At 55.1% G+C, this 23,942-nt stretch overlaps 1 protein-coding gene across 5 annotated transcripts in view; it reads right to left on the reverse strand.

Annotated features, from left to right (window-relative positions):
- TEX264 (testis expressed 264, ER-phagy receptor) overlaps nt 1-22,747 on the reverse strand; it is a 29,165-nt gene extending 6,418 nt beyond the window's left edge. The window contains exons 1-4 of one of the 5 annotated variants that reach the window (XM_031470438.2): nt 22,654-22,719; nt 21,615-21,689; nt 19,055-19,346; nt 10,339-10,560 (exon numbers count right to left, since the gene is read on the reverse strand). In XM_031470438.2, the coding sequence (XP_031326298.2) occupies nt 10,339-10,560; nt 19,055-19,312 (480 nt within the window). In that variant the 5' untranslated portion in view covers nt 19,313-19,346; nt 21,615-21,689; nt 22,654-22,719. Of the gene's footprint in view, nt 1-10,338; nt 10,561-19,054; nt 19,347-21,614; nt 21,690-21,791; nt 22,154-22,262; nt 22,532-22,653 lie in introns of those variants that run through there. The other 4 variants (XM_010977855.3, XM_031470439.2, XM_064496500.1 and 1 more) reach the window with 4 other exon arrangements.
- Nucleotides 22,748-23,942: the final 1,195 nt, after the last annotated feature.

Raw genomic sequence — 23,942 nt, forward strand, 5'->3', positions numbered from 1 at the left:
GCCTCCTCCAGAGAGCCCAGCTCTGAAGTTGCCTGGCGGTGGACAGCCCTGTTGCCATGGAAACTGCATCCTCCATCCTTGCCGTCGTCTTCATTTCAAAGCCATTGGGGAGAACAGAGGAACAAGGGAGCAGAGCAGCACAGAGAAAACTGTGGCCTGGGGCTATGCAGCCATTCCTCCCCTGCCCAGCCCTCCCTCCTCACAGCATCCCACATAGGGAGTGCCAGCTGCCCAAGCCTGCCTCCAGGCCCCTGGAAGGGCAGCCTCATACCTGAGTCAAGCCCAGTCTTACCCCTGCCACCTGGGGTCCCTGGCCCTCCCTACTGGAAGGAGGCACAGAGCTAATTAAAATCTCATTGACGGCTCAGCCCCAAATTATTTTAACACATGCCGGATCCTATCAAAATTCAGACTCAGGCAGGAAGAAGACAAAGGCACAAACTTCCAACCCAGGCCCATAGATACAGGAGGGGCTTATAACTGTCCCTGTAGCCTCTCCTTGAGACCCCTCTCCATGCTCTGCCCACTGACCAACAATGAGTCCCAGTGGGGGCTGGGGATGGAGGGTGTGGGACAGGGGAAGGACTAGCCATATGCTCTGCCCCTAAGAGATCAGGCAGAGAAGACAAGCCCTTTCCCTCCCAGCCAGGTGTAGCCTCTGAGGGAGGAGAGGGAAGCCACAGGCCAGCTCTCAGGTCCTCACTGCACAGCAGGAGCTATGGCCCAGGCAGCATGTCAGTGAGCTGGTAAATATTGGAAAATCATCAGAGGAAGGCAAGGCCAGCTGCCTCTCCCTCAGCTAGCCCCAGGGAGCCCTTGGAGAACAGACTGCCAAGGACACCAAGCCAATGCCACACTGGGCTGGTACTGCCAGGGAAAGGGGCCTAGAGTCCTCCCAGCCCTGGGCACACCCCTTCCCACAGCCCAAGCAGCCAGAGGCCTGAGGAAGCAGCACCGGGACAGGAGAACCTGCGTGGGCCACTGAAGCCACTGGCTATCTGACGAGGCCACAACCCAGGGCAACTCACCCCTACACACAGACTCAAGGGGATCACAAAGCCCTGCTCCAAGGTGGGAGAGATGCAGACATCTAGAGTCTTCCCCACCTAACAGAAAGAAGTAAGCTAATCACGCTAAGGTGTCACCAGGGACTGCTAGAAACTGGATTCTGGAGTTCCAGTTTCTCAGACACACCTCCAAGGCTTCCCTCCCACCTGGCCTTCCACAAACAGAAACAAGAGGGGGACTTGGGACACCATCCATAATGCAGGGGTTTCCAGGAGACTCAGTCAGAGCACTTCCCCCACCAGCATCTCTGCACTGACACCAGCTCACCCCTATAAGGGTGCTGGCAGATAAGGGAAGGAGTGATGCACAAAAGGCTGTCATGGTGCCACTGCCTCGGCTACTTTGGGAACATGCCACTCACTCTCTCCTCACCTCAGGTTGAACTCATCTCCTCGGTGCAGGGGCAAACATTTGGCCCATACAGCTCAGGGCTCCTGCAAAGGGGCTAGACTGGGATGCTGCGCCAGTGCTTCCCCGGTAGTTCTTACTGAACTAGGGGAGGGGAGGAGGGAGGCAAGACAGGGGACCTGAACTACCCCATTTGGTCTTCTGCTCCCGGAGCATCAGCCTGTGCCCTGGCCTCGGCTAGGGGTGGGGAGGGTGTGGTGTGCAGAAGAGGTCAGGCCCAGGAGGGAGACTGAGGGTGGATCCCATTCCCAGGCTGCCCAGAGCCTGGGTGTGCTCAGCAGTAGGTGGCCTCAAGTCCCCAGGAGGATGAGGCAATGGGTGTAGGCCAAGGACTGGGTCACAAATCTCCTACATGAGCTCTAGGCCTACAAAGGGATGAGGTCTGCTCCATCCATCTCTGCTCCATCACAGCCCTTTACTTCTTGTCTCACTGGGGTGAGGGGTCCTGTCCTACCCATTCCTCCACACCAGGCTGGACAGCCAGTTAGCCACACAGCCGGCAAACAGCTGTTGCATCCCACCCGAGGTGGTGACATCTCTTCACTGGGTGAAGTGAGGCATGCTCATTTTTAATTACACAGACACTGACATGCACCCGCCTGCACACAGCAGTCCCTGCAAGTGGGGGCTCAGACCCTGGAGGCCCCTTTGGCAGCCGGTCTGCATTGAAGTGCAAAGTGATAGGGTAGGCACAGCAGGGGCTATGGCTGGAATGTGGCACATTGTTATTATTCTGCCCAGGAACTTCTGTCAACTTCCCCCTCTCTGGCTCCCTCTCATCCCCAGTGGGCCTCTCAACAGCCTCTGGCCCAGAACCTAAACCTGTCTGTGGGACAAGAGGTGACAGCAGGAGACAGCTTTGGGGACTTTGCAGTGCCAGCAGGGAGAGCCTGCAGAAGGGTTGGTGAGCACCCTTCCTCCTTGGAGCAGGAGGCCCAAAGGTCTGAAAATGAGAGGCAAAGGAGACAAGGAATGAGACAGACTACCAGGGAGGGGACAGAAGGGGCAGGAAGTAGCACAGACAGCTCCAGGCAGGAGTCCTGAGCCTTGGCCTAGCTACTGACAAACAGGTAGCTTCTCTCTGGGTCTCAATCTTCCCAAATATAAAATAAAGAGATTGGGATAGATGACCTCAAAAGAAGTGAGGAACCAGAAAAGATTAATAAAAAATCCATTATTAAAGACAAGACAATTGTATACTTGGAAAACTCAGAATTAATGGAGAAACTACCACAAACATTAAGCTCATAAAATTGACAAAAGCACAGCCCATTTTTCTGTGCACTAGTCAGCCAGTTAGAAAATGTAATGGAAGCAAGAGAAGGCCCTCTTGGAGTCAGGTCTAGCCTGGGCTGAACTGGGAGCCCCCCTAAATGGCAGGGGAGGGGATGGTAGAGGAGCCAGGCCTGGGTGGGAGCCTGGGGAAGATGGCAGAAAAGGGGAAGGTGTGAGGCAGAGTAGGGCGGGAAGGTGGGGTGCTGTGCCTGGCACCCCAGCCTGCTGTGCCTGCTGCTGCCACTGCCTGAAGACTTTTCATTTTCACCTCAGAGCTGGCAGCTTGCCACACAATTTACACCTCTGCTCATATCCTGCACACCCAGGCCCTGGCTTCCTGGGAAGCCTATGAGGGGGGCCTCAGCAGCAATGGAGACCAGGGTTGGGCAATGAGAAGCAGGGGAGGGTGGTTCCCTCTAAGCAGACACAGGGGACACAGGCCCTTAAGCATCTCAGTGCCTGGTTGGGCTAAGAAGACCCTGACCCACAGCCATGCTCAAGTGGCCAATACTCAACCCCAGTTCAGCCCTGCTCTGGCCTTCTGGGCCTTCATGGAGCAGGACCACAGCACTGGGAAGCACTGGGGTGGGTACTCCATGGAGAGCTCAGGGGCTCAGACTTGGGATCCTATCACTCTCCTTTCCAAACCTGGGAGGGGAGCCACAGCCTCCCAGATGACATTGTTGCCATGGCAGGCTCCACAGCCCACCCCTCTCCAAGATCCAGCCACTCTCTGCAGCATCTGTGCAGTCGAGGACCTTGAGCCAGTCCAGCTCATAAGCCAACGAAAATGTTGCTGATTGATTATCCAGCAGCAGGAAAGCTGCTTGGTGCAGATGGAGCTTTGAAGCCAAGGGATCAGGGAGCCAGAGGAATCATGATGTGCCAAAGGGAAGGACAGGTGGGCAAGTGGGGATGGAGAGGTGGGGGAAGGAGAGAAGGTAGGGGAGGAGGAGAGGGCCCTGAATTTCTCATCTGGGACTGGCACCTCCACCCATCCCTCAGGGAAGACCTTCTCTCTGGAGCCTTAGATTGCCTGTCTGCATAACCAGACAAATAGTCTTTCTTTGTCTGAGGGCTCTGCTAAAGGACAGAGTTGTTCTGCTCTGGAGGGATTCCCCCTCCTAGGAATCTCTCCTTCCTTGTTCCCGGAATCTCAAGTTCTCTGGAGAAGAGCAAAAGAATTCTTCCTTGGTAAGGCCCATCTGCCAGAGGAAGAAGGCTCTCTCTGGATTGGTGACAGCCCAACCCCACAGCACCATCCAGACAAGCCTCAGCCCCCAGGGTCCTGCAGGGCTGCCAAGCTACCATATCTGAGCTGGTATTTCGAGAGTGGTGGCTCCCACGCCCGCCCCAGCAAAGGCTGGCTTTGTGCTTTCATTCCGGGGGTAGGGGAGTGGGGAGGGGTGAAGCCAGAGAGGCTGAGGAACAGGTTCCAGGGCCCAGGCTTGCAGAGGGGAGAGGCCTAGCTCCTGTGGGGTCCCCCAACACCTCAACACCCAGGGGCAACTCCCTAAAGAGAGTCAGGTGTGTGTCTGGGGTAGGGGACGGGGGTCTCCTCTTGGCTCGTGGGGAGGGGGATCTGGGAGTGGAGTCACAGCTACCCTGAGCTAACTTCTGTTACTCTTGTTCAGAGTTTGTGGCCTCCAGCTCTTCCTCCCCACCTCTCAGTGCTCATAGTCCTGTTCCAAAGTCATCCTGGATGCTGTCACTTATCGGCTCAGAAATCATCAGTGGCTCCCTTGAGCCTGCAGGACTCAGCCTCATCTCTTGCTCCAACTCTGCTCTCCAGCCAGACTGGATACACAAGCCATGCCCAAGTCAGTGCCTCCGCCTGACCTGCCTTCCCACCTGGAAAAGGCTACCCACCCTGCAAAGCTCAGTCCAAATGCCACCAACCCCAAAGCTTGCTTTGCCTTTCCCAGTGAATTCATCTCCCCCTCCCCACCCCACTCCCTCTGTGGGCACAGCTAAGCCCTGTGGCTGGCAGAATGGGTAGGAGGAAAGAGTTCTGGGGACTTATCACTCAGCCCCAATCCTGATGCTTCTGAGAGTTCCCTCCTCCCTGAGCTGGGGAAGGCCAATTAGCAGGCGGCAGCACTGGCAGGTGAGCTGGCCCTGGAGCCCCAGTGAGGGAAGCCTGGGAATGGAGCCGCCTCCACCTCACTGAGGGTGAGGACATGAGGCCCAATAAGGTACCTGCAGCAGCTGCTGCCTGTGCCCAGAACAGCTGCCAAGGTGTCCCTTAATGAATGCCTGCTGGGCAAACTGGCAGCCAGACTCTTCCTGCCCTTTGCTTCTGGTTTAGTCTCCCAGACTGACAGCTTCAGTCCCTGACCTTGCCCACCAGGGTTGGAGACAGAGGGTCAAAAGTGTGTTGTGCCACGGCACTGCTATTCCAGGCCCATTCTGAGCACCATCCCCAGTGTATCCCAAGTTCATGACAAGTCCTCAGCTTTTAGGGCCCAGCCCCACTCATGGACAGGGCAGAGTGGCAAAAGGCCTGTAGTCATCACAATGATTCTCAGCCCAAGGGACCTAGCCTGGACTCAGCCACTGCTTCATCCCTTGCCCTTGGGTAACCGCCCCACCCCAGGCCTCAGTAGCCCTATTGATAAAATAATAGGGATGCTGGCTTTGATTAGGACTTTATGCCTGCCTCCTAACTGGTTCCCCCATGCCGCCAACAAGGCCACACAAAAGAGGGCCCAGTAAATAACTACTGAGTAAGTGACTGAGCTGAGATACCAGGAGGGCCTTTCTTATTAAAAATAAAGCTCGGGAACCCTCCCACATTAGCTCAGCAAAGGTGATGAGCAGGGGGAGAGATGACCCCAAATTTCATTTTCCACTGGGGCTTCCTCACCTGGATTCCCACTGCCAGGGCCACGCTATTCCCCACTGGTGTTCTGGCCCCAGCGTGGACTCAAACCTCCTCCACCTCTGATGCCCTCAAAGTCCCCCAGACAGCTTAAGGGGAAACAAACACAGGAGATTATGAGCCACTGGATGGGACCCAGGCTAACCATGCTGCTGGAAGCTTCCTCACAACCCACAGCTCAACAGGCTGACCCACTTCTGTAGGCAACCTGCTGAGGCCCCTGCTCCTTAGTTGCCAGCTGGCTGCCCCTTGACACTGCCAGCCTATCACCCACCATTCAGGACTTCAGTCTCAACCACTCCAGGGAGATCTCCACCCTGACACTCCCCAAGGCCTCCTCCAGGTCCAGCTTCCAGCTCCTCCAGAAACAAGTGCCTCTTCTGAGAGCTCCCGCCCCTGCCCGGTGCCTCCCAGCTCCACTCACACTGCAACTGTCATGGTGTCCTGAGGATCTGGAACAGACATGCATCTGCCCAACTCTGCATCCCTCACAGGACAGAAGTTTTCAAACCAGTTAAGTCTTAAACATCCTCCTCCAAAAAAAAGTTCACAAGGCCATCTGATTTGTAAAACCCAAGGGCAGAGCAACTCCAGTTGAAGCAGGTAAAGGTCTGAGTGCAGCTCCCCGACCCCTGGCTGCCAGTCATGGGGGCACCTTGGTACAGCCCCTAGGCTCCTGTCCCAGAGGAGTCTGAGAACTAAGGTCTCCCTGCCCACGGCTATCCCTGGTAGGATAACCCCATCAACCCAGCTGTCCCAGAACTCTACCACTGAGGTTCCCCCGAAGGGCTCAGTATACCTGCCCTGCCTACCACACCTGTTCAATTCTATGGAGAAAGAGCCACTATCCAACCTCCAGGGCCGACCTGCATTTCCCAGCCAACCTGCCTCCATGCAGACAATGCCCGGTGTCTCCCTGAACTCAGGAGAAGATGCCCTAACATCACAGACCACTCCCTCAACACCCACCAAAAACTTCCGGGAAAGCAGAGACTCTGGGAAGAGGGTTTATGGGGAAAAAATCACAGATCCTGTTGCGAGGAATTCAGGCATAGGGGGCTTGGCTGGAGATTCTAACACTCTCAGTGACCTCCACTGCCAACTGCAGGCAGATATAAGTCAAGTATCAAGTGTGGGGACCTCACACACAATCCCACACATGGGTCCCCAGGCCTCCCACTCAGTTCTGGACTCCTCCATGTGTCCCAATTCTTCCCGGGAGGTTCATTAAGACTGGTCCCACTCTGAGGTGAATTCTGGGGCTTCTGCCTATTACTTGGGACTGACATCTGGGACCCACCTTCTCTGTGGCCTTGCAATTTCAAGGGAGCTCAGTTCCCTCCTGCAGCTGCCAGGTGCTCAGGGAGAGTGGTCTCCTCCTGCCCTGGAAGCTCACATCTTGGACTCTGGTGGAGCAGGCTGAAAAAGCTGGGGCATCTTCCATGTGGACTGATGGTCACACAGCACCCAGGGACCCGTCACACATATGCTGTCCCAGGGGGCTTGGCTTGGAGGCCCCCAGTGGTTTACGTGGAGGAAGGCAGAGTTCCAGCCCCAATAGCTCAGCTTACCAGGCTGCCAAACTAGAGAAGCCTGGGCCAGAGAGCCAGGGGCTGCCACACAGACCACAAAGCTGAGATCTGGCCGTCCTTCCAGAATTTCTGCAGAGGCCTGACAAGTGCTTCTCTTCAGGCTCCTCATGGTGACACTGAGGACCCCTGCTGTCTCATAAGACCAATCCTGTCCCAGGCTCAGGCATACCTGCAACTGCCAGGACAGCAGCTGCTCTCTACCTCCCTCCTCCAAAGCTCTGAGATCATTCACCTCCAACTCGCGCCCCAGCATCTGGGGAGGCAGGTGAGCCTGCCAAGCCCTCCCTCACCCCTCTTGAAATAGAAAGTTGATGGCTGCTGTCACTGCATCTGAAGCAACTCCACAGCAGAACCAGCCTCAGATCCAGAGAGAAGCCAGCAAGGTGGAGAAAAAGAAGGACGTGGGCTCATGTATGTAACATGACACATGGTTAAAGGCAGCCAGCTGTCGGGGTTGGAAGAGTCAGAAGCGCCCAGTCTCATTAGCAGCCTCCTTTCTCTGCTCTCAGGGCAGTGGGGAAGAGGGCAGGTGTGAGAGCGAGCCTTATATTCTCTGCTCTCTGTCATCGAGGCTGAGAGAGGCACAGGGCCTCCCCTTGTCCACTGCAGGCAGAGACCAACAAACAAAACCAGCTCTTCCTCGTGTTTCACCTGGCTTTGACCCTCAGAATGAAAGACCAGGCTATACATGGGGGTAGAGGTGAATGCCACCCCCAGAAACCAGCAGAGCACCTGGGCTGCGCCCCAACTGTGGGCAGCCTGGCATCTCTCACTCTCCCACACAGCATGCCTCAGACACCTCTGGAGAAGCCCCTTGCCCTGCACCCCTGCTTCCTCATCCCAGGCAGGAAAGAGGATGGTACTCCCCCTGCTCCAGCCATAACCCCAGGAAAACCAAGCTCAGACCACAGACGACAGGCCCCCATGGGAGGAGGAGGCAGAGGAAGGGCTTTCATCTAAGAGGTGACGTCAAAACCGGGCAACCTGTGAAGCTGTCAGGGGCCGGGAAATCTGGACAAAGGTGTCTAAAAATAAACCCCTGAAGCCAGGAAAAGGCTTTGGTGGCTGAGCTGCTTGCCACCACACCGCATGCTACCCGTCCTGTTCTGAGATCTGGAACCCAGAAAGTCTCTTCCTAGGGGTGCTCCTCCAGACCAGCCCTTGAGGCTGAGGATGGCACAGACAGGACTGGAGACACCACACACCAGCCCTTTCGTGGGTGAAATGCTGAGCAGGCCTTGGTCACTGACGTCTCCTTCCTGCCCTCACCACCAACCAGCTTCCCCACCTCCTGCCCAACCCACCCCCAGGCAAGCACAGCGCCCCCATCGCCACCCTGCCCTAGCACCCTTCTGGCTGCCACCCTCCAGTTCACAAAGGAAATCCTCCTCTATCTTCCTCATGCCTGGCCTACCATGACCACCCTCCTGTTTCTCCTCTTCCTATCTCTGGCTATCAGGTCCACAGCTGGTGACCCAGGGCCCAATTTATTGATTCCCCAGCCCTGATCCCAGACCCTCACATCTCCTTAACCAGGACCTGTCTGAGCTCCCATTTTCATCACCAGGGCCCTGTCCCTTTTCCCAAGCTGCTTTGGGGAACAAAACCACCAGGCTCTTTCAAAACCCCCAAGTTCACAGTCCTGCTAACTTTCTTCCTCCTGTATCCTGACCCCAGCCACACTGGTCAAGCTCTCTGCACAACCTTTGCTGCACAGCTGCCCCCCAGGGCAAGCACTGTCAATAGGCTCATGTCCCAAAGCATGTCTACCAGACTACACACATCACTGCTGACTCCACACCCTGACTCAGATGTCTCTCTGACACAGCCCACAGAGCTGGCTGCCCCGCAAGCCAGTTCCTCAGCCATTCCATATCTCAGTGCAAAGCACCACTATGTGCTCCCCCACCTGCCCTGGGCCAGAGGTGACCAGAGCCTGTGACTCCTCCCATTCCTTCCCCGCCACATGATCCAACCCACCCACAAATCCATCAGTTCTACCTCCAAAACAAATTGTAATTAGTTTTAATCCAGTCCCACCCTGCCCAGAGATGGCACAGCCCATCTTACATGGCTCATATCCTGCTACTCTCCTGGCTGGAACACTGCAGTGACTTCCCACTGACTTTAGATCACCCCCATGCTCCTCATCCTGCTCTGCCTAGAACATTCTTACCCCTCTGCAAGTGCTTTCACAGGATTCTGCCTAAGAGGCTACTTCCCCCGACAGGCTGTCCCTGACTACTCCGTTCAAGTTGGCTCCCTGCCTTTTCTCACCCTGTTCTTTCCTAGCACATCCCGTTTTTGTCTGACATTATTACCTATCTCCACCACCTCACTGTAAATGCCTATTTCACACACCAACGTCTCACACCACGTCCAGCACAATACCTGGCACAAACATTCAATAAATACAAATTGAACAGATGAATAAACAATCACTTCCAAGCCCAAACTGGGGTCATTTCCCTAGCACCCAAGTTTACAAAATGTAATAGAGGAGGAGGGATTTACAACAGGGAAAGTTTACAAAGAACTCCACAGACACAAGAGACTCCTATCAGATCTCCTGGTGTCTAGCTTTCTTTCTTCTTTCAGGCAGGATGGTCCACCAGCACTGCCAAGGGCCAGGTCAGGAACTGAGGAAGACAGAGTCTGCCACTGCTGCCCCAGTCCTGGACTCAGGGAGCAGGTGCATAAGCCCACACAGAGGCAAGGCCAGGGCAACACATATACACCTGGGGCCTCCCAGCCACTGGAAGCCTCAGAGCCCTTGCTCTGCAGGCCTCTAGCAGGAAGGGGGCATGGTAGGTCTGGAGTGGGGACTGAGCACTAAGGATATCTCTGTTCCAAGCCAGAGCTGAAGTAACAAGGCTAGGTTTCTGAACAAACTCCTCATGCTCCTGGGAGATGTTCTGGGGCCCACAGGGTGTCAGGCACGTGGAAGAGATGCCAGCAGCTTCTGCCCATCTTCTTAGTTACATAGGCAGCTACACTACAAGGGCCCCGGACTGCTGCCCTCCCAAAACCACCTTTTCCTCCCAGACACGGCAGGCCTCCCTGACCTCCAAACGACTGGCTGCCCCTTGACACACACACCAGACCTTGTCTCACCTTGATGTAGGCGTCCAGGGCAGGATGGACACGGCGGGTAGCCAGCCAGATGGACAGGGTGGTGGTGTAGGGGAAGGTGGCCGTCACCACATGGCTGGGTGCCGGGAAGGAGAACACCCTGAAGCCAAATTTCTGATACAGTCGGATGAGCTCAGGGGAGGGCGACTCATCACCTTCACTGAGAATGCTGCCCACTGCACAGCGGCACTTCTCAGGGGGCACCTAGGGAGGCAGAGAAGAAGTGTCAGGGCTGGGCAAAGGAAGGAGGCCCTAAGACCTCTTGCCTCCTGGCTTCTGTGCCAGCTCGGGCTTGGCATAACCACCAGCTGCTACAGGCCATGCAGCCCCAGACCCTAGGATTTTCCTGCTGAAATCCATCCACGGCCCTGGCCTGTGGTATCCTGCTGCAAGACTCATCCATCCCTTCATGTATTCCTCCAACACACAGGCCAGGCCCTGTGCTGGTTGTGGAGGGGCTGCAGGAAGCACTGGTCAGGAAGCAGAATCACAATGAACTCTGGGTTGCTGATGAAATTGAGAGATCCTCTTCCCAGACTCTCAGGTGGGGGCCAACCAACATCTCCAGGGCCTCCAGATCTCCTCTCCACCCCAGGCCCCATCCCAAACTTGCCCCACTTCCCAGGCACCTTCCTGGCCGAGACTGTTGGTTCCTACAAGTCTCTCTGGGCCCGCAGTGCCTACACTACACAGCACTCTGCTCCCCTCCCTAGCTGCCCTCCCTCCCCTGGTTCCCAGAAACCCTAGCCAGGTAGAGGCTCCTATGTGAGTCTCCAACAGTTCCTAGACCTGACCCCAGGCCTGCAAGGCCCAGTGCTTGCTTCTCCTCCTGGCATCAAGAGGCCCAGTTTGTATCACCTCATGCCACCTGAATCTGTACCAGCCCCCAGGGGTATCTGTTCCTAAATCCTAGAGACTTACCACAGACCTTGTACTCTCCATCCTGGGTTTTCTTCAATCTGAAGGCCCTACTCAGGGCCCACGGACCTTTAAATTTAAACTCCCTCTACCTCCACTTGCTCTCCTCCCCAGCCTACCTTCCAAGTACGGTAAAGTCATTTTTACCTCTCCCTGCCCTCCCACTGGCCCTCTCCAAGTCCTGTCAATAATCCCCTAGGGGTTTCTGACCTCTGCTCTGCCGCTCTACTTTGGCCAACTCAAACTTGCCCTTGGAGTCTCACTTTGCCTTAGATTTGGGCACTCTCACCTCTATGTAGTCCCTGCGGGTCACCCTCGGCTCTCTGAAGTTCTGGTCCCCTTTCTGGTCCCTTGAATCCTCTGTCATTAAGCATAACTCAGGGCTTTTGTGGAAGGCAATATGGTGCAAATTCCGGAGAGAGGCAGGCCTGGGCATGAATCTCGAGTCCTGTGTTCTGGATGAGTCCCTTGGTTTCCTAAAGTCCCAGTTCCTTGATAGCAATTTACAGAACTGTTGTATTAAATGAGATCCTTCACATGAGGGCTTAGCACGGTCCAGCACTCAGCAAGCACTCCATTGTTGTTTTATTATTAGTAGCTATGACACAGGCCAAACAAGTAACCCTTGGCTTAGAATTCTCACCTATCCAAATCTCTGAGCGTGCAGCTCCTCCCTGCCCATCCTTCAAGTCCAAATACCCCCTTGGGGAGCCTTTCCGGGTGGCTCCCACACACATCCCAACATCGTGCTGTAATCTCTTGCCCACATCAAGTCTACCTTGCAGCACAGTCACTTCTCTGAGCCCTATGTTCCTCCCATCCTACCCAGAGGCATGGGAAATCACTGCAGTACCACCTCTTGTCTCTAGATGGTGCAACTGCCCCATTCACACCCAAGATTTGCGACAGAAGGTCTGACAGGCCTTGCTGACAGACCAAGCGACAGTGCCCGTGGCAAAGCCTATCTTGTTCCTAACCCTTGCAATCTATGCTGTACAAAAGAAACATCCAATATAGGCTAAATAGAAAAATGAATGGAGGGTCACTTGATAATCTCCTCTCTAACTCCTGGCCTGCCTGGGTTTGGGTCCCAGGGTCTTGATCGTCAGCAGCCCTACTGGAGCTCCCAGCTCCACATCCTCCTTAGTCCCCCAAAGGCACAAGAGCACCTATGATCATCCTGCTTAGAATCTCTCAACAGCTCCCAATTCACCTCTAAGATGAAACTCCTGAGCCAAGCATGCAAGGCTGCCTCCGAGTGGCCCACACCACACTGCCCACTTTGTCCACACACTCACCTCGCACTCCTTTTCTGCATCCCCAGGCCTGAGTAGGGGCCAGGACCCAGGTGGGCAGGCACCCACTAAGCATCTGAGTGGCAGAGGGAGAGATAAACCCAGGCTCTGGTCAATCCGCCTTGCAGCCTCCTCTCCTTCCACACCCCGCAAACACCCACATGGAACTATTTGCAGCTCTCCAAACATACCACATCCTCCTATGCTTCCTGTCTTTGCGTAGGCTACTTCCCCTGCCTGGAATGTCCTCCTAACCCTACTCCAGAGTCCCTTCTGCCTGGGAAACTCTCCCATCCTTCAAGACACAGCTCAACTCTCATCCTGAAAGCCTCTGTTGCTCCTCGCTAAGCAATCCCTCCTCTCTCATCCCCAAATGCCCACCAGATGGAGTAGGTCTTGTGCTGTATTGTAACTGATGGCCTCTCCATCTCTCCCTACCACTCCAGGCCTTTGGGCAGTAACGTCCAGGATCTTGTGCACACAGAAAGTTCTTGGGTGTGCTCAGCAATAGTACGTGAATGCATACACATGCACACACGGGCCCTGAACCATGAGCAAACATCCTCTCCCTCCACCTTGAAAAAGGAAGAACTCTTATCACATGGGAGGGAAACAGCTAATGAGACAGGGCTCCTGAGATCCCGGAGGTGTGGGGCACAGAGGTACTCCCTCCCTTTCTGCCTGAGGAATCGCTCAGTTCTACAAGTGAGGACACTTCCTGCCCTCTCCCCTGCACAAGTGGCTAAGGGGCAGCCTAGGAGGCTACCCAGCAAGCCCACCACCTGCTAAGCAGCCCCATACCAGGTGGGAACTGGAAGGCAGTCGGAACCAGGAACCAGCAAGGAGACTGGCAGGCCCTAACACAAGCTGGGAATGGCAAGGCTGGTCTTGGAGGAGTGGAAAGCTTCCCTGGGCTCCCTGGAGAGCCCAGGCCTACCTCCAGGGGAATGGCCCACCTAGGCTGTCAAGGGCCCAGAAGGTAGGAGTGCTCTGATGGCTAGAAACCCCACCCATCTTGGTTCAATGCAATGGCTTTATCTGAGCCTGACCCCAGGAAGTCAGCCTGAGTCTCCTAGTTCCATTTGTCTTTTCCTCCCCATATCAGTCATTTCTGAGTATCTATGCCCAGAACAAGAGCTAGACCAGAACTAGTATCAGCAAGGACCCACATCAGGGAGACAGAGCAGTGGCCAGACCCACCACCAATGTGAGTAAGGCAGGCCCATCCAGAATCCGCCCTCAGAGCAAAAGTGTCAGGTAAGAGATGCCAGAGTATCTCCTTTGGGCTGTGAGGCCTCCTGAGTCCCAGCATTGTGAGAAGAGGGCAGTCTGCTTAGAACCTCCAGCTACCGAGTACAAGCTGGCCTCACTGCCCCTTCCAGAGAAGCCTCACAGTACCCTGCTGACCCTGCTGACCCTGCTGTGTGAGCCCTTAGTGAAGAGAGGGTTCCTGCCTGGCCAAGACCTAACAACAGCTAGTACCTGACAAGGAGCTCACCACCGGCCCCAGATGCTGCTTTCCATGCTTCAGCTTATTAAATCCAAAGAACACTGTTCCTGAGATCCAGAGAACAAAGCTATTCAGCAAAGGTCACCCAGCAAGGCAAGTTTGGAATCAGGATTCAAACCTAGGCAGACTGGCTCTAGAGTGTGCCACACTACTTACAGCCACTCTGAGACCAAGAAATAGGCCCTGACTAGGAATGGCCTGTGCCAGGGCCTCTCCCTCCACTGCGCCTCCTCATATGGCCCAGGCAGCCCACAGGAGGCTAGGCCAGAGGCAGGCAGGGAGAGTTCCTAAAAGCACAAGGTCCTCAGAAGTGGTGGGGGGGATGCCCAGAGCCCTAAAGCACCTTTTAGGAGCTGGGTGTTTGGCCTTATCCTTACTATCTAATCCCCAGAAAAACAAAACTTCTGAAGCAGGAATTATCAGATGGCCAAAGCGACTTGTTCAGAGTAACATGCTGGTTAGCAGTGGAGCCTTGATTCAAACCCAGAGTCCAAAGCCCTCTTCTCCCACACCTCACCCCTTCTCCCTTCCAAAGGCAGCTCTGCTGGGCAGAGTGGGCTCACCTTTCCACAGCTGCCCCACAGTTAACCTGTTGCAGAGCAAAAGCCTGGACTCCATCTGGCCAAAAATCATTACCAGGTAATGGGGGTATGGGATGGCCTGGGCCTTCAGGAAGCATCAGCCCAGCCCACATTCCCACTGATCCTGTTGAGGACTCAATTCAGGGAAATTCTATTCCCTCACCCCAACTATTCCCACGATCCATGGGACCTCAGTGTTTCCAGGGAGAACGGGGGGGCCCATACCCCTACACACATTGAAGGGGAAGAGGGGCAACAAACTCTTACCAGCCTTAGGCCCTGTAGACTTGGTGGCCCAGGCTGTCTCTCAGTGGTCTAGGGGGAAAAAGGAGGTCTAATGCGGTCTAGCTTACTAAAGGCAGAACCCAAGCGCTACCCGTTCCCATCGCCATCACTCCATGCCTGGGGCAAGCACCTTCTCCTTGGCCAGGTAAACTGAACCAGCTGCCACGCCCTACTTGCCTCAGCCAAGCTCCCCACAAGGGCAGATAGGTAGGTACTTAAGCCCCAAAGACAGCAGCCGAGGCAGTGGCAGCAGAGGGTGGGGCAGGAGGTGGAGGGCCAGGCTAGCAGACAGGACAGAACTGGTCAGGCTCATATGGTCAGGATCATATGAGGTGCTCAGGGTCCTCTCCAGCTCCTTCCTAACACCCAAGGGGAGGCAAAAGTCACTGTCCAACCCCACCAGCCCCCACCTCAGCAGTAGGGGAGAGGACAGAGCAGTACTGGATATGTGTGTGTGCGCGCGCACGCACGCACTGAGGGAGGTAGGGAGGTGGGGTGGAGGGGTGAAGACAGATCCCTGACTCTGGAACTCACTCGCTTCTTTGGTACTTAGAAGAGGAAATGGCCACACTCCATGAATGCTGAGCCTGGGAGTGCAGAGGGACACCTATGAGCCACTGCCAGGGTCTGTCAACTTCCTGCCACATACTCCTTCCTTCCTCCCCCCATTGCTATCAAGGTCCTCAGGGATGGAGAATGGAATCCTTCCGGCACCACAATAATCACTCACCCAGATCTTACAGCCTCCTCCCAAAAACGACTCCAGGAGAGAGGGCCGGCCGGCTGGCTGGCTGGCTGACATACATTCATACATACATACATACATACATACATACATACATACATACATACATACATACGTGTCCCCAGGATGTGGCAATCGCCACAATCTTACTGTGGTGGTGCCCTTTCCTGTGTCACTTCCTGGGCCCAGAGTCAGACCAGGTGAGGCCTCACCAGGCTTTTCTCAGGAACCAGCCTCCCCTTGCCCAGCTGAGGTCTGGAAGGGGCATGGCTGGGGAGCTGTTAGTCCATACCTCATGGGGGTGGGCAGCACACACAGCATGTGGCCACCCCTCACCTGGTCACTCACTGCCCCACTCACAGAGCCTGAAATAGCCTTACTTCCTCCCACACTCACAGAGAAGCAGGTTTTAGCTCCTGTTGTGCTGGCTAGGGAGGGTGGAGTGGGGATGGGACACTCAACAGCTCAGCCTACATCCTGTCTCTTCCTTCTGTGAACCACAATATACAGGGCCCCATGCTGAACACCACTGTGGGAGGCAGCTAGGGAACAGAAAGCTTGGGCTCTTCCCTTCCCTAGGACCAGATGAGGCCTCTCCTATAGGCTTCCCTCATACCCCTTGCCCACTGAGAGTTCCTGAGGTCTGGGCCTCTTGGTCTCCATAGTGCCCTAGTGCCCAGGATAGAGTGGCACAGAGCAGGTGCTCAAATCTTTGTTAAATGAAATTAAAGAGCACGATTAAACTGTGTGAGATAGCACCCCAGCTCCTATCTGCTCCTTACTCTCCTCCTCTATAATATCAGTAGCATGGACCCAGAGGCCTCAGGTCCTTATAGATCAGCCTGTGACAGCCATGAGCACCCGAAGCCTGGGGTCCAGGGTTCCCTGAATCTTTCAGGATCTCCGCCAGGCAGAGATCACACTGCCCAGCTTCTAGAGTACATGGAGACTAAGCATCCCTGAGCCATCCCAGGTTCAAGGTGCGACCCAACTCTAAATGGGAACTCAAGTGTTTCCTGGAGTGACCCAGGACCAGGATGGACAGGGTCAGAGTGGCCACTTTGACCTGTATGTCCACCGTCTGTGCCAACCAGATGTTCACAGGGTCTAGGCCTGGTTATGAGTGCCCAGCCTAACAATCCGTCATCACAACTAATTAGCATGAATGTTTTTTTCCACCCTTTTGTTGTTGTTGTTGTTGTTGTTATAGTTCTGTTGAGGGCCAGGTGCTGGGGTGAATGCCTCACCTATGTCACTTAATTTAACCCCTGCCAGCCTACCTATAAGCAGGTACTTTAACATGACTCCATAGAGGAGAAAGTGGGAGGCTCACAGAGGGAATGTGATATGCCCAGGTCACACAGCAGGACAGTGGTGAGACAGAATCACTGGCCTCAAGGCTGAACTCTCAGGTCATGGACCCCTAGACTGGTATCAAGTCGGGCTGTGCCCCACCAATCCTAGACACCCAGGGATCACCCCAGAGGATCCACCATACCTCTAGGAGAACTGTATGGTGGGCTGCCTGGAGGTGGCTGGGTCACGAGGCCATGGGGAGAGTGCCCCATGCCAGGATTCTTCTATCTCACTTTTCCCTGGACCAGCCTCCAGCACTGACCCCAAGGTACCCCACTGCCTGGGCCCTTTCCCATCCTGGAATTAGCACTTTCAACCCAAAAGGCAGCATACTGCTTCCAGAACAGGACATGCTGATGAGGAAAAAGGCAGCTGCAAGGATTCTCATCCCTCCCACTGAGGTCTTGCAAAAGGTTCCAACTGCATTAGGTGTGGAAGGAGGGGCAGGGACTTACAGACCAGAATCCTGTAAGGGTGGGGGTCTGGCATCTGGTCTAGGAGCTTCTCATAGCCCAGCATCTGCCCCATCCCACTTGGGCCCCAGTGCTCTTGGCTCCCATTTAGTGGCATCTCCCAGCCACGTGACCTCAAAACCTCAATGTCTACTCATTCCTCATCCAGGCCAGGTCACCTCTCACCCAAGCCCAGCTCAATGTCTGCAATGGCCCCCTGCCTCAACTCTTTCCCTCCTCCACCTGCTATCCCGTAGTTTCCTGAACTGCAGGTGGCAAACTGTGCTGCACCCTTCCTCCCAGCCTACTGTACCACCCACTGCCTCGGCCAGCAAACCCTTCTACCTCTTTCTCCCCTCATCATGTGTCCACTGGACACACTTCCCCTGTCACCTTATGTCTGTAGGCCTGCACAGCTGTAGTTCCCTTAGGCAGGAGGCCCTTCCCAGGAGAGCAAAATTCTATCCATGGCAGAAGACTTCCTCCCTGAGCCTCCCCAGCAGACTGGAGGCATGCTCTGAAAACCCACAGCTCAAAGCTCTGTGGGCACTGAGCACAGTGCCCTGCTGGAGATTCATTTATGTAGGGATGACTTGCCAACCACACAAAGCTTCTTGAGGGCAGGGCCAGTCTGTTCATCTCCAGAGTGCAGGTGTCAAGAAGAACCAGGCACAGAGAGGGAGTGAACACACCTTTGTTTCAACAGAGCACCCCAACAAGGCCCGGTCAGCAGACAGTGTGTAGGCTATAGGCCTTGCCCACTTGAGCTCTCTAGGGCAAGAGAACAGAGCTGGGGATTCCCAATGCTTGCACTAGAGGTCGCAGGACTCTTGGCAGAGCTGCCAGCCCATGCAGCTGTGGGCAGCACCATCGCATGACATGGCAGGAGGCCACATTGGTGAGTCCTGAGTCACCACAGGCTGTAAGCACAGCCATGCACCCACAGGATGCCAGGGACGCCAGGTTAGTCTCTGACCCTAGCATCCTGGACAGCTCACCTGGCTCCACTTGCCCCCCCAGGCCCTATCCTAACCAGGCAGCTTGATATCCAAAGAAATGCCATACCACAGGGCCAGGGGACACCACAATGGTTGGAGAGGTGGGATTCCACCTTCTTTTAGTAGGAGAGCTGAAAGAGGGAAGGCACAGGAACAAGATAGGACCTCAAAGATAGGGCGGAATCGGAATGGCCTGGCCTTAGAGCGCTGGCCTCAGATAGGGCTGGAAGAGGGACGGAGAGCAAGAAGAGGAGGCAATAGACCAAAGCCCCAGTAGAGGCTAGGGACTCACAATGGTGTGGCCCCCTGCACTCAGAAGTCCATGGGTAGCCATGAGCCAGGGGAATCAGATCTGGACAAACAAAAAGCCAGCATATGGATGCCTGGAGCAGAAGTCCAGACTAAATCTGGAAGGAGCTTTAAGCTCAGAGAGGAGGTGGTCTGCAGGGCCAGCTCAAACATTTTCCCACCCCCTCCTCAGAAACCAAAACCCAACAAGCCCTGCCTCATGTCTGTCCATGGGGCAGAACCCCACCCAGGGCACAAGAGGCTCCTTACCAGATGGGGGTTGTCATAGTAGACGGCAATGGAGCGGAGCTTGGGGGAGACGCTGCAGCTCTCTGTGAAAAGCCGCCCGGTCTCACCATAGGGCCCCATGTGGAACTTGTAGGCCACGGTGACGTTGCGGATGGGAGGTGAGCCAGCACTCACTGCCACCCCAGCCAGTAGCCCTGAGTACCCAGCAAAGGCCAGCAGAGTCAGCAGCAGCAGCAGCGTCAGGCACCCAATCAGGCCCAGGAGTAGCAGGTCCGACATGGCTCTGTGCCCCCCACGCCGCACCCCAAGGCAGCTGCAAAGGAGACAGAAGGGAGAGGAGGCTGGTAGCCAGCTCTGACCAACGTGCCCACCTGCCCGCCAGCCAGTTCTGGCTCAACCTCAGCCCTGCCTTGGGTGCTCTGACCCAGGAGAGGGAGGGGCCAGAGGTGTTTACACACAGAGTGACCTAGAAGGGAGCTACAAAGGATGACTGTAGCCACAAGCCTCTTTATTTCTCAATCATAATTGTTGGGGCTCTCAGAGCAGCTCTGTCAGCTGGCAGCCTTGGTCACACCTGGGGGAAACTGAGTCAGAGAGAGGCACAGAAGCCTGTCAACCAGGGACATATTCCTGGCCCTAACCAGGCTCCCCTGATGGGCCAGACGTTAGCAAGCTTGCCTTTTCCCCACACTGCCTCTTCCTTACCACAATTGAGCCACACTGCCTGCCCAGCCTCCCCAAGCCTCATGGACCACTGCCAGAGGAAGGACAGGCAAGCACAGGGTCCAAATACTTATTTAAAAACAGGGAAACCATGAAGAACAAAACCTCAGGAGGAAAATGTGCCAGAGGAAGAGACTCTCATAAGAAATCCTCCTTGGCTAAGGACATCTGGCCCATGGAATATTGCTACCCAGTAAGCTCACCCATCCAGAACCAGAGGAGAGACCAGATCAAAACAGCCTGAGCAGGCGGAACAAAGTCCAGACTTGAGCTAGCTGCCAGTGCTAACAAGTTCTATCTTGCTTTTCCAGCCCATAGACTAGAAACTGCTAGGAAGGGGAAAAGACTGCTAGAAGTAGAGATACACAATGGGAAGCATGAGAGTCACTCACCCCTGAGCATTTCATCCCACGGGGGAGGGGTGCTGGCCTAGGGGTAGCCACACCTAGGGCCCACTTGCTGCCCTGTCCCTCCCCCTTCCTTCCCTTCTCCCCAACATCTCCGGGTGTTTGGAATTTAGTTTTCATGGTCTTGATCTCCCCACCTGACCACTCGTACTAGGTAGTTCACAGAAAGGCATCCTGGGGTGGGTTGGGGGGCAGAGGTTTTTTTTCTTTTTGTGTATATCATGTATTTGGCAATTTTCCCTCTTCCCCATTGGCCTTTCCCTATTCCTATTTGCATGGTATAAGCAAAAAAAAGACACTTGTTTCAGGGGAAAAAATTAGAAGCAGAGAAGCTATCCAAGAGCAGGCCTAGGGACACAACACAGAGGATGGTGTGTGAGCCATTCAAGACAGACCATCGGGCCCTCTGTGAAACTTAGGGCCAGAAGCCTAACCCTCTTATACACAGGGTATGACCTGAGTCACCCAAGGAGGGAAAAAAAAATCATACCACAGGGAAGAATGTTTACAGAGGAATGGAAGCATGTGACCCACTGGAGGAACATTCCCACCCCAAGTATTTAAAATTTAAAAGGTTTAGGAGTTGAAAGCCAGCACTTCAGCCCTATGGAAAACTTGGCTCTATGGAATAATTTGTTCCCTATGGGTTCTGGGTATCAAATTTTTTTGCTGAAAAATTGTCTTTGGAGTCAACGTGCACACAGTATTTGTGTTACAAAAAGCAAAATAAATGCCTAAACCTATAGCGTCATGACATTGAGCCGCCTCTTCTCACTCATCCGTGTTCCTGCCCAATAGTTGCACTTTTTTGGATGCATTCCATGTCCTACTCATGTTGCCTTCAGTTACTTTCACTCTTGTTTTCTTTGATGATAATGATGATGATAAATCTGTCATTGGGTATTTACTATATGCCAGGCACTGTCTCAATGTTGAAACAGAGCTATTTCATTAATCATCACAAGGTGGATGTGGATCAGAAAGCAAATGGTTAGAGGTTAAGAGACCTGCCCAAGGTCACACAGGTACCAAACAGAGCCACCTGGACAAAATGCAGGCAATGGGAATCCAGGGAGTCTGATTCCAGGCTGCCATTTCCACTTTCTCTCTCCTCCCTGGTGACAGGGCTTCCAGAACAGTCCAAGTTTTTATGGACATCTCTGAACCCATAGCTTTCAGCTGGAAGCTCTCAGCATCTAAGTCTCCCACTTGTCTTGGGACTGACCACCCCTCACCTTAACCTACCCCCATTCTCTCAGCTGCACACTTCCTGTCCACTCAAAGGAGCTTAGTTCCCACGTTTCTCCTCCTCTCACCTGCTAAACTGCTCAGAAAAGGAGGGAAATGTACCTGAGGGCCCCAGAGCTTTGGTCAGCACTGTTAGTAGGCAGGGCTACGTGAATTTCCCAGTACTCAAAAGAAAGGGAAGGAGAAGGGCTGGGGAAGCTCACCTCTAAAGCCAGGCTCACTTTTAGCAACTCATGGCATCCAGGCGGCAAGGACCAAATGCTCCAAGTGCTCCAGGGCTGGGGGCAGAAAGAAAATAACCACTGAGCCGGGAACCGTGCCCTGACTGATCCTCTTTCAGGGAAAGCCCAGGCCCCTCTCTACAAGAATTCTCTCCTCACCACAGGTTGCACCTCCCAGTCCTCAGACCTCTTAGGGAAACCAGAAGCCAAACTCTGTCTCAAAATGTCAGCTCTTCATTAGAGCCCTATCCATGTCCCTGTTCTTGGAGAGCCCTCTTCCTGGAAGGCTCCAGCCACTGCATCTGGCCCTGATCCTGGACAGGCTGATAACCTCTCCGGCCTCGGTTTCTCCTCGGTCAGAAGCCCAGGCTGCCCCGCGCAGGCTTCCTGAGGCAGCTCACGTGCGTCGCGGAGGCCGGGAGGGCCCTTAAAGGGCCCTGCCGCAGGCAAAACTTAAGCGCGTGCTGGGCGCGGGAAGACTTGGGGGCTCGAGGGGCCCACGCCCGGAGGAAGGGACGCTGCCTCCATTCTTCATCCTCACTCTCGGCTTCCAGCCCCTGCTCACCCTCGCCTCGCCTATTTACCCACGCCCTTTTCTTTTCAACTACGACTTCACGGGGCCCCGCGCACCTCGGCAACTTAAAGGAAGCTAAACTTTGCAGCCACAGCTGCGAGGCGCGTCCTCAGGAAACCGGGGCGGAGTTAAAAGTGCGGTTCTGGCCTCCGTCGTCGTGCCCCCCGCCCCCTCGCCCGCCACAGGCTCCACTGCCTCTGGGTGTGCCCGTCACCCGTGGCCGAGGCAGAAGGGGACCCGGCTGGCAGGACTGGTCCAAGGTCGCGTTCGGGCCCTTGAACCCGGCCAGGGCCAGCTGTGGGCGAGAAGAGATGCAAAGGTTGGCTGGGCCGCGGGGGTCACAGTGGAGACGCGGCGGCCTTGAGTTGCTGGGGCGGACGGAGGTCCCAGGCCCTCGGCGCGCCTAGAGCCACCCCGGCGGGAACACCTCTAGCGCCCAGCCCTCACCTCAGCGGCTGCCAGCCGCGAACGCCGATCTGCGCACGCGGTTCCAGGCTCAGTCGCGGAGCCTGCGCGCGCCCGCTGCGCACGCTCGCCCCGCCCCCTCTAGCGGCAGGACGTGGCCGTGGCTGTGGGCGCGTGCGCGCGGGACCGGTAGGGCAGAGGCCCGCCCCGCCCCGCCCCATATCCATGGCGACGAACCCGCGCCTACTCCCTGGAGCTGTCCAGGGAGGAGCCCACGCGGCACCTTCCTGCCTCTCGCAAATTATTGGGTTGCCAAGGGTGACTTAGCAACAACCCTTAGCATCTTGGTTGTCGAGCGCACCATGACTGCCCGGCCCCAGGTGTGGGGGAAAGTGGGCTTGGTGGCCCGCAGTAGAGAGCCAGTCTGGAGTCCTGGAAGGCGGCACCGGAGAGGAGCGTTATCCTGGGTAATGCCACTTTCTTTCACTTGAGGCTTCGTGACAGACCTGGGAACCCAGCCAGGCAAGGCCACTTGCTCCCATTTTACAGCTGAGGCTCAGGGAAAAAACTGGATCCAATCTCCGGACAGTGCAAATATCAGCTTCCTGCCTCCAATCCTCCACCGCCACCTCCTCCCTTCCTGGCCCCCCAACCAGAGCACAAGGGTGATTATTCATCCATCCAACTTTTATTGAGTACCACTCCCTGCTAGGACGGTTCTGAAGGGTGGAGATACTAATTGAACAAAACCAAGGCCCCGCCCTCCTGGAGCTCACCACGTGAACTTCGCTCTCCTTTCAGGCTCCCCCTTCAGTGCCCTACACGTGGCTGGGGGAGGCTAGTCTGCCCTTCTAGCTTAACGTAACCCCAGGTCAAGTGTAAACTCCTTGAAGACAGGTTGATCTTCAGCTCATATTTCTGAGGATCTACAAGCAACAAAGCACTCTTCTAGAGCCCCTGAGATAAAACCTCGTCCTCCTAAGAGGTCCAATCTTGCAGTGGAGGGGTTAGGGGAGGGGACAACTATGCTCATAAGCTTGGCCACTAGACAAGCTGGGCCAAGAGCTAATTTGGTTTTCCTCACATGGAGGATAGATGTTTGGGAGGAGAATCATCTTATTGTGGATCCATTACTGTACTAGCAAAGGACAGACTAGGCACACAGAGGCACTTGCAATCCTGGTTTCCTTTCCTTCTGCTTCACATTGTTCTGTCCACAGGCAGGGAAGATTAAACCTCACCCACAGGGCTCTGGGCCAACTAGCAGAAAGGGTAGCTGACCCCTCACAGGCACTCAGGACTGGGCTGGCAGGGTTGTAGCAATTCCATTC

This window comes from Camelus dromedarius, chromosome 17 (genome assembly GCF_036321535.1).
Source record: "Camelus dromedarius isolate mCamDro1 chromosome 17, mCamDro1.pat, whole genome shotgun sequence".
Classification (NCBI taxonomy): Eukaryota; Metazoa; Chordata; class Mammalia; order Artiodactyla; family Camelidae; genus Camelus; species Camelus dromedarius.